The 16196-nt window shown below is 41.3% G+C and overlaps 1 protein-coding gene across 4 annotated transcripts in view; it reads right to left on the bottom strand.

Moving 5' to 3' along the window:
* ARHGEF12 (Rho guanine nucleotide exchange factor 12) overlaps nt 1-16196 on the bottom strand; it is an 87074-nt gene that overhangs the window by 15702 nt on the left and 55176 nt on the right. For 3 of the 4 annotated variants that reach the window (XM_081843051.1, XM_081843053.1, XM_081843054.1), the window contains 20 exons: nt 15977-16075; nt 15184-15226; nt 14794-14899; nt 13797-13934; nt 13487-13519; nt 11947-12058; nt 11436-11538; nt 11089-11298; nt 10688-10820; nt 10353-10388; nt 9591-9745; nt 8809-8955; nt 8253-8338; nt 7168-7293; nt 6031-6145; nt 5015-5115; nt 4722-4799; nt 2821-2896; nt 2299-2466; nt 1140-1227 (listed from right to left, as the gene is read on the bottom strand). In XM_081843051.1, the coding sequence (XP_081699177.1) occupies nt 1140-1227; nt 2299-2466; nt 2821-2896; nt 4722-4799; nt 5015-5115; nt 6031-6145; nt 7168-7293; nt 8253-8338; nt 8809-8955; nt 9591-9745; nt 10353-10388; nt 10688-10820; nt 11089-11298; nt 11436-11538; nt 11947-12058; nt 13487-13519; nt 13797-13934; nt 14794-14899; nt 15184-15226; nt 15977-16075 (2153 nt within the window). The remainder of the gene's footprint in view (nt 1-1139; nt 1228-2298; nt 2467-2820; nt 2897-4721; nt 4800-5014; nt 5116-6030; nt 6146-7167; nt 7294-8252; nt 8339-8808; nt 8956-9590; nt 9746-10352; nt 10389-10687; nt 10821-11088; nt 11299-11435; nt 11539-11946; nt 12059-13486; nt 13520-13796; nt 13935-14793; nt 14900-15183; nt 15227-15976; nt 16076-16196) is intronic. The other variant, XM_081843052.1, reaches the window with a different exon arrangement.

Below are 16196 nucleotides of genomic sequence, written 5' to 3'. Positions count from 1 at the left end.
AATTGACACAGCATTCAACACATGGTGGTGATAATAACAGAGTTAGGCTTTTTAAATGCATATAAATATGATCTTGTAAAATTGTACTGTAATATAATGGATTCTTCTGAGAAGATTACAGTAAAATAAGGAGAGAGTATATAATTCACTGAAAGCAAACAACGACCAGGGAATTACCAAAGACAAGGAGCAAAATTTATGAGATGCTCTCAATTTCCCCATGTCTTAAGATAGTATGTATGTATGTATGTATTTAAATCAGTATGGCATAGTCACTTCTGGAATCCCTGACCTTCTAAACAAACTCTTAATTAAAACACCATGCAGAAAGAGGAAATGACAATTTTCTGCTATGCAAGACTTGAGGACTATTAAAACAAACAGCAAGAGGTTTGGATCACTGCCAATTCCCTGGAGCTGACAAATTTTCTAAGAGTCTCCCTTCTCTCTCTTAGCTGTAGCAGTTTTAAATAAAAGGTGGGGACATGCCAAGACTTCAAAATTTCTATAAGCAGCCTAGACCACTTTTGCCCAGAAAAAAGCTGTTCCTTTTAACCTTGCATAATTTACTGCGGGGCACAAAATGCAGCAGAAACAGCAAATTGGGCAGTTTCATCAAGACTTCTAGCTTGAAGAGTGTACCCTGCACCCTGCTTTTGAGAATTGAGACAGAAGTCCTAGAAGACCACAAAGCAAGAAGATGGCATTTATACTAGCTCATTTATTTTAGGAAAAAAGAAACAGGTTGTCCAACATTATATCTCACTGAAAGCAAGCATGATATCTCTCTATTTGAATCATTACTAAATGTAACCAGATACAAGGTATTCAACCATCTAAGTTTGGAGGTGTTGCTGACTTAAGCTTACAACCAAGGCCAGCTCTACAGATAGGTAAGCTATGTAGGCTCCAATGCTGTATACCAGTTGAATCCCTCTAAGTATATACCCCATTCTTCCTAGCTGGAGAGTTTAGAGCATTAACCCAGAGGCTGTGAAGAGGGGGAAATCAGGAATTCTAAAAACAACTATACTATTTTGAGTGGGAAGCTGCTTCACAGATCTGGAACACAAGATTTATCTCCCTCCTTAGAAAATGATAAGCACACTGCATTGGCGATGACTGCCAAGCTCACTTACACAGTCTTTTCAGAAACCGTCTGTGCCACCAATTCATATATCTGGGCTCCATTCTCTGACATGGAGATGACAAAGAAGGCTTTGTTATCTGGGGGGAAATACAGAACAAGTTAAATCTGATGGCACCTTGTCTTGTTTTGTTTTGTTTTACCTGGAAATCAGGAGGCATGTACTGTAGCTAGGGCTGGGGAGGAGAACTCACACAAAGAACTGCATGAATACAGGATGGGATTTCATTTCTAGTGCTCAACAATTGATGGCAGAGCAATGTTACTGCTCCCTATATTGACTTCTTGAATTCCCAAGAAGAAATATTACTGGAGTGTCTGCTCTGTTCAAATCTGCAGGGTGGTTATACACTGAGTGCACACTGGTGTTTAATCCAGCTATGTTATTTCCAACAAAAACAATAAGACCATAGTGTTGTCTGGCCATACTGTCCGAAACAATACATTTGAACAGAGACTGTTCCTCCTGGTATGAACAAAGCAGACACACTCTAAACCAACTGATGAACAATAATAAGCACATATAAGTTGCAATCATGCACCCTAAATTAATGCAATTAACAAGCAAATCTAGGACCCAGGGGTGTCAAGTTTCTAGAAAGTATGATAAACTGGACAGAAAGTTGGGCTTGCACCTGGAAGAATGAGCTTCAAGTCTGATATTTACCACGGATTCATTATGTGGCCTTGGAAAATAATAAACTGGGAATACCAGTGACCTACTCACATCATTACTGTGAGGACAGAAAACTAAAGGAGTGCTTTGGGAAGTAAATGTCGGAGCTACCTAAATGATACAACATAGTAGATGTAGCTAACAGCAAAGCTGTTCCAAGCTTAGGCAGGCATACTTCGGCAAAGTTTCAAAAGCAGAATAAGATAACATTAGGCTCATCCCAACAGACACAACCTTGCTTCAAGGCACTGATTGTGGGGAACACGGAGAGGGGGGAAACGTTCTCATACAATTTCTCTGCGCCGTTCAGGCTTGATCCAGTTACAAGGATGCATAAGCAGACTGTAATCAGATCTGCAGCTCTAGTTCAGTGTAGACTCATTTTTTCCACCTGAGCAATGGCTCTGTTAGACAAAACTATCTTCCTGAAACCATCTTTCTTCTGCCACCATCTGGCCCTTGGAGCTGCACTAACCTGTGGCCACCTGGCGAACCAGCACTGTATTCAGTTTGATGACAGGGCTGAATATATGCTTGCACTCTGCAGCAGAAGCCAGGATCTTGCTGTGACATCTCAGCACCAGTCTATCATCTTGCTTCTGTAAAAGCACCAGAATATCCTCCAACAGCAGCGTGTAGAGATCTGCAGTGGGTTATAAAGGCAGTCAGGAATGGGTTACTGATCACTCTCTGTGGCACATAGACGGCAAACCCACACAGAGACAATAATCAGCAGTGTGCTCTCTCAGCAAGGCATGCAAATAATTCACCTTGGAACTACAGAGGGGATTGAATCATCTTGCATATCACTGCTGTGTCCTTGCATAATCTTAATGATCCTCCAACCCATTCCAAAATGCCCAGAAATAGCTTAATCAGCTCCAAGAAACCTACATACATTATTGTTAGTAGCTAACTTGTGCAGGTGCACCTCCTAATTTTCCCCTTCTACTTAAAAATCTCACAAAAAGCCTGTCAACATAATATACATGATTACCAATTGTCTTGTCCCGATTCACCTTCCACGTCAGAGGCCCTTCATGGATCATCTTCTTCTTGGTTAAATCCAAATTCTGTCAACATAATACAGAGCAAAAAAAGCACCATTCACAGGAGGTTCACCAATACTGACTGGAGGATTCCATAGTGGAAATCTTTCAGACTATGACAGTTGAACATTAATAGTGTGAAAACAAAAAGCAGTACCCAGTTAAAAGGCTGGAGGGGCCAATTTCACCTTAAGTATAGCCCCAAGCAACTCAAAACCCGGGGCACCTCAAAGACTATTCAGATAAATTGTAACAAGAGCCTTCATGAGCTAGCGTTCACTTTGCCAGATGCAGGACTTCTTGAATATTTTGATATCAGATAGTTAACATTTAGAATTCCTCTGCCTAGCTATCAAATTCTAGTATAACGACTGGAGTGGAAAGGTTTCCTTAGTCTGTACAAAGGCTCCATTCACCAAAAATGACAAACCATGACTTTCAGTTACAGAAGCAGTTGCAACCACTGGGCTTCCACATTTCCTCCTTCCACTACATTACATGAAGGGAGCTTTTGCTTCTAGCTTATGGAAAACCATAATTTGTTCTTTTGGCCACATGCAGCAAACTATGGTTTGCCATAAACTAGAAGTATAAGTTTCTAATCTTCTCCCTTTATGCTCAAACAGGGGAGGGAAGGACAATGAACCCAAGACTCTGCTCTAGTCATTTGCAAGGCAAACAAAGGACCGTCAGTAGAACCATCTATTTGGGGCCCCTATCATCTTTCCTCATTTCACAAATCTGCAAATTAAACTGCTGATTCACCAAACTTCCATAGCCCACCCTTGGTCCTATGAATATGACAGACTATAAATCAAAACACGAAAATGAACCAACAGGGGTTACAAATATATAGGTACTTGCAAGGTCATGTAAGTTCTCAAAGCCTGTCACGCACCTGAAAGTTTCCAATACTGAGACGTTATGCATGTAAAATAGAATTTTTATGAGCCCTTCCTTTCTGACCTTTCAAGCACTGCCATCACAAACTTAACATTTCATGATCACCTTGAATTCTTTATTTCACAGTTTATAGTTTGTAGTAGTTTTCTGGTAGAATTTTAAAATTCATGGTATTACAAGCTACTGAATGATAGACTCTGAATTTCATGACATGCATGAACCTAAGTAATTCTGAGATTCTTAGAAATTCACAATTAAAGAAACATATTCCAGGAGAGTACTTACAGGAATTTTTATAACATGTCTGCACATGTATATCCCACAGTGCAAGTCAGCTGACTGGCTTAAAAGTTACTTAATTCATTAAAGTGCTGCTGGTCTTTTATGGGTTAGAAAAAGGCACTTGATCAGATGAAACTTCATGTCTTTATTTTTGTCAATACAATGCACAGCGAAACCTAACAGATCTCTGTGTTTTAACTGGTGGGCCTTGTAGCATTGACTGATATTAAATCAACCCCTTCCCTACTCTTCACTAAGAGATTCCATATTGGGCAGGTAATAAATGTCAAAAACCAACTATTGTCAGCTAACACGAAAACTCTATGCTCCTTTGGAAAGAAAGGTGGGTCAGAAATTTAATAAATAAATAAATAAATAAATAAGAAATAATGAAATAAAATATGGAAGTTTAATAGAGCTTACAAAATGAGGAGCAGTAAGAAGCTGAAAGTCTAAAGACTTTACAGGATAAAAACAATAGTAAGTAATAACTCCAGGGAATATGTAGCTTCATGCAAGATGCAAGTACCACCACCAGTACATTCCATAGGCTACAAATATTGTATGTGGTGACACTGGAGGTGGAGATGATGGCAAAAGGATCTAAGAATATATTAAAAGCTGATGAAATTGACAGGGCTCATCTCACAATGTTTCCACTCACCCTGAATTCATCCAGCATAGGGCCCTCCAACTGCTTCAAGTAGGACAAATCAAGACGTCGCTGGTAGTCTTCCAAATGCTATACATGAAAGAGAAAATTAAGCCAATTACATTGGCGTGACTAAATGGCTGCATCCAGGCAACAGCACTTGATCTCAATTTGGGATCCCTTTAGGACGACAGTTGCACATATGTGGTCTCCATCCTCTTGCTATGGATGTTACACACCACGGCAGCACCCCTCCCTCTTAGCTTCTCCAGACCCAGACCCATGGACCTCCCCCTTCCTCTCACCTGCTTATTTTCTGCTTCTTTGACAGCTTGGTTCACATAATTGAGGATCTGCCGACAGTGATCTGCTGCTTTCTTCACTTTCTCTTTCTCCCCAGGTTGTTCTAGAAATGAAACAGTGATCAAGACAGTTGTCTCCAGAGAATAGCCCACAAACGTACTTGTAGAAGTTGTCACATTCTACTTGACTCAATTAGCAATACAAAAAAGAGAGCATTATGCTGAGTGTGTATATAATATTCTCTGATTACTATGCCTCCTTCTCATGTTACAACTTAAAAGATCTAGAAGTGTGACAAAAAGTCACTGCTGTATTTCCTAACATATCATTAGCACACGTCATGTACATTGTTGGCGTCAAATGAGAGCTGTATACTGTATAGCTCACTCTCAAGAATCTCAACCCTGCTATTAGGACAAGCTGTGAACAACACACATCATCTGTTATTGACATGAGAAAAGGAGTGCGTCTCTGGGGGTGAAGTCAAATGTTAAGTTCTGAAGCCTCTCTCATGAATGAGTATAGCTGCAAGGTAGCAGAGGTTTTAGGATCAGTTTTCCTTTTCCTTAGATGAGCTACCTTTACAGGTTGATGAGCCCCCATAAAAGTATTACATAGTATTACACAGATGCACTTTTAACCAAAATTTAGCAAGGTTCTGTTGCATGCATGCTACAGCAATTAAGAATATAGAAAGGCAGCAACAGTAATGACAAAACAAAGCACTCATAGTTATTCCATCCCGAGTAAACTCACAGGGATGCTTTACAATTATTTCAGCAGAATTTAATAATTTTTGCATTACATTTTTGTTGACCATGGGAAAATAGTTTACCTCACCAATTCAGAGAAAGACATTTGGCACTTGAAAGAGGAAACGTGGCAATACGTTAGAGGCAGAGACTGACGGTACTGAATAGAGTGAGTCATGGATGTCAGGTTCCTTTTGAAACCCAAATTGTTCTTTTGCAACTGCTGAAGTCCCAACCACTCACTAATTGAAAGAGCTATATGGTACCTGTGTACTTTGCAATGTTATCCAGCAGAAGGGGATATTTGGTCAGCCTCTGCATCTCAGTGGGAATTATATCTTTCAGCTGCAGTCGGCGACAGAGTGGATTGCTCTCAGCATCCTAAATTTAAACAGCATAATAACAGCATTTGTCATTTTTATTAAGGCCATAATTACCTGAATGTGTACTGTCTATTCATCATATAAATGTCTTGCTGGCTCACATTTTTGGCAATTAAATACAAGTCAAGGAACGCTAAGATTTATCAGACAGACAACACAGCCCTGTTGTACTGGGCAATTATATAGAGGAAAGGCTCATCACAAAAACTGGTGGTGGCTTCCTTCCCTCATTACTTCATATGGACCTGATATCATCGGCAATCAATCTCAGTCACCGACTTAAAGAGTAGCCATCTTAAGTCTTTAGTGCCATGGAGAAAATGCACAACACGTTTTTCAGAACTCCCACTGCTTCCAAATTGCCAGACATTCCAACCAATGTGAAAAGGCTTTTCCTCAGTAATGGATGGCATAAACCCCACCACATCTCCCCTCATTGCTCAACAAGGAGTGCTGCGCTTACTCTAGTTTAAGATAACTAACATTTCACACTTCTAAGAGCTTCTTGTGAAGTCCTACTTTGGGAACTGAGAACTTAACTGCCTGCAGACTAGATGTGTGGACAGTCTTCAAGTCCATCTAAAGGGGTCATGCCATCTCATGCACTTGACGTGGAGCAATGCAAGCTGGGTAATAATAATAATAATAGTAATTTATTATTTATACCCCGCCCATCTGGCTGGGTCCCCCCAGCCACTCTGGGTGGCTTCCAACAAAACACTAAAATACAATAACCTATTAAACATTAAAAGCTTCCCTAAACACAGCCTCCGACTTGCTGAGCTCACCAAAGGAATGTCTTGGATATCTTCTAGTTCACTGTACTATATAGACCAACTCCCATTTGGTCTGAAATGGGAGATTGGTGTATTCCACGCAGCATTTAGGATTAAGATTCTTCTACCAAAGATGGTAGTAAAAATATATATATATATTTTAATCCACATTGGTTTTTCCTAATCTACAACGTGTACCAGTCCTCTAGCAGGTATAAGCTAGATTTATACCAAACAAAATTACCTGGACAAAAGTCTGGAAGCGAGAGTCCTTTTTCTGTCGTGACTTGATCACCTCCAGAGCAAAGGGCTGGTTGCTACAGAAAGTGCCAGTGGCTTGTTTCATTTTCTCCTCCCCTGCTCCACTGAACTGAGACAAGAAACCAAGGGAACCAAATGTAGCAAAGCACAAAGCAAGAAAGGTCATATAATGACATAAAGACTAGCATGCCCTGTTATTCTGTTAACAAAGGAGATGTTGTCAAAAATGTATCCAAAATAGGGCTGAGTAGTACCTCAGAAGAACAGCCTCCTATGGCCCCTATTCCCAGTTCTCAACCATTGGCCCGTCTTTTCAAATAAAAAATTGGAAGAAGGAATTCATGTTATGGTTTAAGTTTTGGATTCCTGTGAAGAATGGCCCATGTAAAACTCAATAAATAGTGATATAGAAAGTAAATTAATGCCAAGTAGATATGGGTGCCACTTATTTTTGGGTAGTTATCATGGTGGGGTTAGGGTAACTATAGCTTGCTGAATGCCATTACTAGTACATGTCTACCTAGGATTTCTATGATAAAAGTCTTGTCTCAGGAATGTAATCTGACAATAGTTTAAATAAGCCATATAAGATCTTGATTCTTCTTGGAATAAAAGGGGGGTTAATCCACAAAACTGATGAAGTAATTTATAACTTGAACATTTCTACAGTGGTTCATTTCCAGTATCACATCCAAGTTTTATGCTATCTGAACTTCACAGACAACTTTTAGAGAGATAAACAAGTCCTCCCCCGTTTTGTAGGTCACCTTTAAGCTAAATGACTCATTCATTTATTGTTAATTGAATAAAAGAAGTGCTCAGATAGATGGATACACTGTAAGAGAAATGAAACACGTACACCATACTGAACTCCCTTCATCTTGCACAACTTGACTCCCCCAGATCAATGCTATTCTTTTAGAAATGAAGAATTCCTGATAATGGGTTCTCAGACTAGACAAATTGCCAATGTTGACCTGTGGCTCTATTTGCTACTTCAATCTTTGGTTTCTCAAAACATTTCAGTTTTCAGAAGGAAGGGGGGGGGACAAACAGAATTCAGTTTACCCAAGTTAACAAGTCCTCTCCAATTTGATCAATAACTGATGTTTCGTTCCTTTTCCTCACTGCTTTCATCTGCTCATTCAATCCAGCTAAATAAAAGAAGAAAGAGGAAATTACCAACCAATTTCAAACTATTCATGCAATTGCTCCAATCCAATGATGCCTGATGTGCTTGAGAGCAATAAAGAGCTTCCATGTTTAGGCAAACATTGGCCAATCAGTTCAGAGTTAACCCTCACTGTGCTGCCCCTTCCATGTGAGGTGAGACAAAAGTCCTTGCTTGTGTCAGAAAGCCAAATGCACACCAGAAACTTAGGGAGCTTTGTAACAAGAAAGAAAGGCTTCAGATATTATAGAAAATTGGAAACCCAAGAACAGTATTTTGTAAGTATTGCATATCCAATTACTCTTCTGTAAGGTCTCCCTGTTCGGTAAGTTGCACACAGTCGTCTGTTACCTCAGGGTTGCTCTTACTTCAACACAGCCACATTAGTAGCCTGTGCATATTGCCACTGCTGTTTTAAAGCAGGATTGAAAGCAGTTAGATGCCCTCACTCACCATGGAGCTGGAGGATATCTTCCACATTTGAAAATATTTTCCGCAAGTCAGAGTGAGGTAAGATCCCTTCACGGGACACACGCTGATAGAAGACCTGATCAAGAACCTTCAGTGTTCGGACATGAGCACGCTCAGTGTAAAATAACTCTAGAAATAAAGAGACAAGAGAGGTGAAATGGCCTTTGCATGGAAAAACCAAAAAGGATGGGAAGAAATTAAACAGTTTAAAATCTGGAGCTGGAGAATCAGATTTAGACAATTTCGGGAAACAGATCATCTTGCATAGTCAGCAGCTTAAATCTATGGGGAAACTCTGCTTGTTTTTGAGGGCTCCCAAGAGGTAAAACTGAATATGCAAAAAAGAAGATGTGTTAATGATTGCATTTGGTCCCAAGTAATGTATTAGCTCCTTCTGGAAAAAAGACTATAAATTTGCATGCACTGAGATTAAGAAATATTCCAAAAAGCTCTGGATTTATGTTCAGATCATGCCTTTCAAAAATATTAGACTGCCTTTTGTAGAAATCTGAAAAGCCTTCAGGCTGCCCTTTGAGCTGTTCCACCACCTTTCCATCTATCTCGGCTAGATCCTGACCTTAGAAGCTGAACCAGGATAGCCTCCACCCGTCCTTCAACATCTGTGTACCTGGATTTCTAAAGCTGAAGTTTGTAAAAAAGATCAATTCCTACTCAGAGCAATCTGATGAAGACAGAGGTGGTACTGGCATGTGGACGGTTGGACAATCTAGAGTAAATCTGATCAATGCAAAATAAAAACTTACCATTAATCACTTCCTGCCGTTTAATCTCAGAGGGTTTCAAGCCAAGCAGCACCTCACGGCTCACAAGCTGCTGCCAGTTGGGTGGGTCTGTCTCCATGTCAAAATCAAAGAGCTCATCTTCACTCTGATTATCCACAGCACCCACACTGTCCATCCTGTGAGAATTGAAGTTCCAGTGAAATATTTTAATGTTAGGAACAGACTTTGTGGGATGGGAAAAATAAGAAATGTGAGCTAATAATAAAACACCCCAGAGACTTGATCAAAAAGCCTGTCTTGTGGTTAGAGAAATGGAATGTGTAGATGCCCTCTGCAGATAAAAGCTGCAGCCAGAAACTAAGTGATTTAACTAAAGTAACATTGTAGATCAATGCAAAGGGGTGGAAATCTCTCCAGAAAACATTCCAGTACTGTATTAAAATCTGCAAGTTTTCAAGCCACATTTTTTTTACTGACACCTTATCCTTATATCAAGCAGTCCTGCATTGTGCCTAGGTATCTAAACAGAACTTTATATTAATGTATTTGAATCTGAATAATAATAATAATAAATATATAAAATAAAATAAAATAAAATTATACCCCACCCATCTGGCTGGGTTTCCCCAGCCACTCTGGGCAGCTCCCAACAAAATATTAAAAACACCTCTAAACACCTGAAGCCCTCCCTAACCTGAAGGCAGCACAAGCAGATACTTATTCTAGCGAACTCTGCCCAATTCAGGTGTCACTGACAAAATCTGCTTTCACATTTGTACTCACTTGCGGAAAGATTTTGGTGTTCCTGATTCTGCTAACCTAGAAGGGAATAATTATTAGAATAATTAGAAGGGAAATAATTATTTATCAAACACTGAGCAAGGCAGCCAGTCACAAATCTTATAGCATGGTCTAAAACAAAAGTTCTAGGTTGTGCATAAAGGTTCCATACCATCTAGGAGTGTGTTATGCTACATGTAGAGTGAGAGAACAGGTTAGAAATTTAGAATACCATTGCCTTTCTAGGTTTCTACGTAGATTGGTGCCCCACTTTCCTCTCACCCACACCCAGAACAAAGGCTGGGCAATGATGACTTATCCTCAAAGCTAAGACTTGCCTGTCAAACTCTCCTTCCTCTTCCTGCAAATGGTCAAGTGGTGGAGATGGGAAATCAAAGACGGTATTAGGTGTACGAGGCGTACCATCCACAGAGTCACTAGACGATGGAGTTTCTCCAACTTGCTTCGACCCTAAAAAAATAAAATAAGGGTTTTCTCTCTCAAACTTTGATCAATCACATCCATTTCAAAAATTACTTCAGTGTCTCCACCTCATTTCTCTGCACCGCCATTACCAAGCAAGAAGTAACTGAGTCTTCAGCAGTTAGGGACCTACAGCAACCCCAAAAGGACTGCAGCTTACATGTTGGTGAAATTCTGGTGGCAGTTTAACATTTGTTTTCTTGAATCTGGGAAGAGCGCATAAAGCACATAGTTTTTAATCTTATATTCTTTTCACCTGTTTCGCTATCCTTGCTCCCTTCCTGGGAAAGAAAATTTCCAGCAGCTTGTGGAGACATGAGGTTAGCAGGTGGGTAGGCTGCATCTGTGCCATCGCTGGACCCACTCTGGCGCATCTTGACTGAGTCTTGTGGCTCTGGACTGACGGAGGAAGGTGTGGATAAGTGCTTTGGATGGCGCTGCTTTTGCATTTCCATGGCTCTGCCTACTGGATAGACAAGAGGCAATCAGCTGCAGAGAGATTGTGTTTTCACTCAAATAATCCACCCCACACTAGCAATGCTCAGCTTTGGGACAATCCAGTCAGGATGCTAGAAAAATAATATATTTCTTCATCTTACATACTTGCATAGCTGTCATGGCGGCTTGGCCTCCTTGGGGGTCCCAGAATATTGGGGAAGACTCTCCTCTTCTTTTCATCTCCTTCCTTCTCTTTCTTTATACTCTGCTGTTGTTGAAAGGAAGTCAAAGAGAGCATTCATTGAGGCAGCCTTCCCACATGAACCCAGTTAAAAAGAAATTTTCATTAGATGTTCGGAACCATGGACACAGGTGAATTGTCTTGCAACATCCTTGTTAGTTCAGAATTATTTTCCACTGTGCAACTGATTTCCAGTGAGGCAAAATGCCTTTGCAGGCTAAAGAGGATTTCTGCGTTCTCAATTAGATCCTTTATTGCCAATCAAGAAGTGCAAGTAGCTTCTAATGAAGTATGCTCTAGTCTAGGAGATAGCGGAAGTATTTAGTAACAGTTAAGACCAAGGTTCTATTAAGGTCAACTACTGTTTTTCATTAGTCTGTCTGCCCGCCAAACTTAGCCGGATAGAAATTCTAACCAAAGATGTGCCACTATTACCTTTATTTTTGGCAGGAACCCAATCCGTCGCTTCTGATCTAGCCCCCGGGGCTCTTTGACTCTCACACCAAGATGTTTCATGTAGGTGAGAACCACATACTGTATGCTTGAACTGTAGGTAAGGTCAAACAGAAATATAAAATATATTTAAGCCACATAAAAAGTAATATCAGGTTGCTTGAATTAAGCAATGGGGAAATGAGAGAGTAGCAAATTGTTTTCTCTTCACTTAAGGACTTGTCTGGCATTGGAGCATCAGTTTGTACTGCTTCTGCACCACACACTGATACCCTTATTAATGGCCAGCATATCTATTCTGCTTGTAAAGAAATAATGAGCCTGATGACTACTACCATATTGGCCCAAATATAAGCCACACTTTTTTTTCCAATTTAAGACCCTGAAAAGTTAAGGTGTGGCTTATATTCGTGACTTTTTACCATATGCTGCTGAAAGCTGCTTGGCGGTGGGGGTGGGGGGAGCAGCACGCCTGCCTCCCAGCTGGTTGGTGGCGAGTGCTCCCTAACTACTTGGCGGTTGAGGGGAGTGTCGTGCCCACCTCCCAGCTGGTTGGCGGGGTGGGGGGGGAGCATGCACAGGTCAACCAGCTAGGCAGCGTGCACACCACCAACTAGCTGGGAGACGGGCACACCGTTCTCCATCGCCAAGCACCATGGGAGTGTGCGCAGCGCCAACCAGCTGGGAGGCAGGCACACCACTCCCCCCACACACACTGCCAAGCAGCTAGGGAGTGCATGCAGCCTCCCAGTTGGTTGGCGGTGCGCACGCTCCCTAGCTGGTTGGCCTGTCATGCTCCCCCCCCCCACCGCCAAGCAGCTAGGGAGTGCACGCACCGCCAACCAGCTGGTAGGCAGGCACCCAACTCCTCAAGCTGGTGCCAGCTTGAGGAGCGGGGCACCAAGCGTCAGCACCGGCTTGGTGGCCGCACCCACAAATAAGCCTTGAATTTTAAGGGTGCAGCTCATATGCAGGTGTGGCTTATATTCAGGCCAATACAGAATTAAAAGCTGGAAACTGAAAGAACACAGGAAGCTGCCATACACTGAGTAAGACCATTGGTCCAGCTAAATCAGTATTGCCCACACTGACTGGCAGCAGCTCACTGGGGTTGCAGAGAGGGGACATTCCAAGCCCTACATGAAAATGCTGGCAACTGAACCTAGGACCTTTTGCATGCAAAGCATGTACTCTACTGCTGAGCTATGGAGAAGTTTGCATAATCATGCAGAAAGTGAACTAGAAGTTATTGAAAGCAAAATATACCTGATTTGCAAATTTACTGAATGCTGCCAGGAAGTAAAAAGAAACAAAGTGGTGGGGAGCTTTTCACGCTACAGAAAGATAGGAGTCATAGGACTTACAGTATTGAGTTTACTGTGTACTGCTTAGAACTTAGAAGTTAAATATGCCCACACAGCCAGCAGAGGGCTCTCTCTACCTGGTCAAGACACAGACAATACTGAGCAGGATTGTGACAAAGGCACTACTAAAAACAAGAGCTACAAAACTGTTTGCTTACCTCTTCTCTTCTTCAATGGGTTGAGACGTCATCCTGCAAAGGAAAGTGGCAGAAGAAGCCAATTAGCAGTTGCATCATAATCCTGTTCTCTCTAATTCTGCCTGACAAATTCTGAATTACCTATCAGACCAAACTTTTACAGAATGGTATTCTTTTTGAGGTTCTGTAGGTCCTTTGAAAAATTGAGTCCTGGTTAGGACTAGATATGAGCCTTATTTCAACGAAATGCAGCTGTGACAGACATCATCATCAAATTCCCTTCTCTGCTTATGGGAGCCAGAGATACCACATCCAACACACGCACACTTACAGCACTTCTTCAATTTTGGTAATGATCTGCTCTGCACATGCTCTCTCCTTCTCCAGTGTGCTCCGGTCACGAAAACGTTCTGCATCCAGCTTGGCTAGCTCTCCTTCTGCCATGGTCAGCCCCATGCTGCGTTTCTGTCTGAATACATAGGGGAACAGCAGCCTGAATAAAATTACTGGGAAGGAGAACTGAAGAAATGTACACCCATCACTCAGGGCAGCTAACATGTGCCCTCGGGGCATCGTAGCCAGTCATGCCACTATCGAGCTTGTACCCTTGAGCAATCTGTTTCCAACAGACTGTACTTCACACTGCAGAAGGTGAAGCTAACAAGTACTTCAAAGTTGTAAGCTTGCAGTGCAGCAACCTTAACATGAAGCACTGATTTTTACACACAGTGGCCAGCAAGTACTGGTGTAAGCAATCTATGCTGAGCACAGGAACTGCTGGGTCACTGTGAAGTCAGTTGCTATGCCTGTGCCAGCCAGTTGGTTTCCCTGTCAGGCATGCACAGAATATTAATACCAGGCTAGAAGACCCGCTCATGAAACAGCAACAATAACTGCCTCTCTTTCTTTAATGTCACAGAAATGAGTTTCTTGGATTCTGGAAGTTTCCCACCCAGAGAATTTATCTTGGCAAAAAGAAGTTCTGAATTTTGAAGAGGAATATTTTTAAAATAATAATAATAATTTTACAGTGATCAATTTCACTGAAAAGCAGAGATTTTCTCTTCCCAGGAAGGACTGACTCTATGGAGGTCAGCTGCTTGGCAGGGCAGCTGAAAAGAGCTAAACAGGAAAGGCTGAGGCCGCAACCCCTTCCTACTGCTACTTCTGCTGCTGTGAAAGGGCTGAAGCCAAACCCTCTCTAAAAGGCTTCAATGCTTTGGCCTATGCTCTAGTCATCCCATACTGAGACCATGCCAGAAGGTCAGAAAGAAGATGCAGAATTACTCTTTGAAGCCAGCAGAAAGCCACACAGAATCAATATATACCTAAAATCTTCAAGGTGCCTCTGGACTTCAGGGAAAACTTTATCTTGCATAGTTTGAATATAGTGGCGGTGCAATTCTTCAGGAATCAAGTCTAGCCTTCTCTTTTCTGCAGGTAAAAGGAAGAAATGTCAATCTGTTTCACTCAGAATGAAAGACTTCTCTGTGATTTTTTTTTCTTGGGTTCTGCAGCATGGATTATCTTCCTGCCCAGTTACCAAAGGATTTAGCAGCCCACAGCAGGTCTGCATTACATAAACACCAATGCAATTTTTTTCTGTCTCCCAAATTCAGCTCCGTGATATCACAGGGAGTCTTGTGAGGACACAAAACCCCTTCAGTATAGGTGCTTATCAGAAAGCATTCTCAATGCAAGATTTAAAATAATCTTACCTAGATCTGCAGAAATTTCTTCTGGGACTGGGACTTTCAGATTCTGCAACAATAAAAAGGTACAAGTAAAATCAATCAATCAGTCTAGGCACCTTCACATCCTCAGAGATGTCCTCCGACTGCACATCATCTCAGGGTGTGTACATGCATGCATGCATGCACACGCGTGCACGCACACACACAAAGCATGAGGCATACAACCTTTTACTGTGTTGGGTCCCTTGATCAAGACTGTTATAAACATTATTATTATTATTATTATTATCAAGGTCCTGATGACTGGGAAAATCACGTGTCACATTAGTTTTAAATTCACATTAAACTATGTGAATAAGCTGTTATTGTGATGTGCCTTCCCTTCTACTGCTGCTGGGCTGCAGACCAAACAAACCAAGGTCTGCATTTTCCAAATAAACAACAAGCCAGATTCCGACACATTTCATCTGTGGCATAGCAGCTGCAGGAGAAGAGGGGGAGCACCGTGGAAACTTGTTTACAGTAAACCATAGTGTGTTTTAAACGTTGGTTTAATGGGAAATGTAAGCTGAGCAAAGATCCACATCTAAAAATTAATTAGTTGGTCTAAGAACTACATCTAAAAATTAATCTGCCTTGGAAATGTAAGGGACTCTGCCTATTCTGCCTCAATGTGAACATTTGGTTACAGAGCAATTATGATGATTTAAAGTTAAAACTTGCTCCCTGAGACCATCAAATCAAAGATCAGTAAAGCAAAATTAGTTGCAATTAGTAATACATATAGGAAGAATGGTATGCGTGCTTTGGAACTTACTGCAGCTCGATCCAAGAAGAACTGGTTAAACTCACTAAAGACACGCCGAGTCTCTTTGGAGTTTGTTTGTTTGTACAGGTCCGCAAAAAGATAGCAAAGCTATGAGGGAAAAAAAGGATTTTTTAAAAGGATAGTCTAAAGGAGTTACAATTTCCTTCGAGAAACACAAGACCAACACCAGCAGCCGAGTTGCTTTGAGCATTAACTTCATTTCTGAACT

The sequence above is a fragment of the Podarcis erhardii genome (genome assembly GCF_964252035.2).
Source record: "Podarcis erhardii genome assembly, chromosome: 16".
NCBI lineage: Eukaryota > Metazoa > Chordata > Lepidosauria > Squamata > Lacertidae > Podarcis > Podarcis erhardii.
Note: the sequence above shows the minus strand (reverse complement) of the source record. Positions and strands in the feature narration are given on the sequence as shown.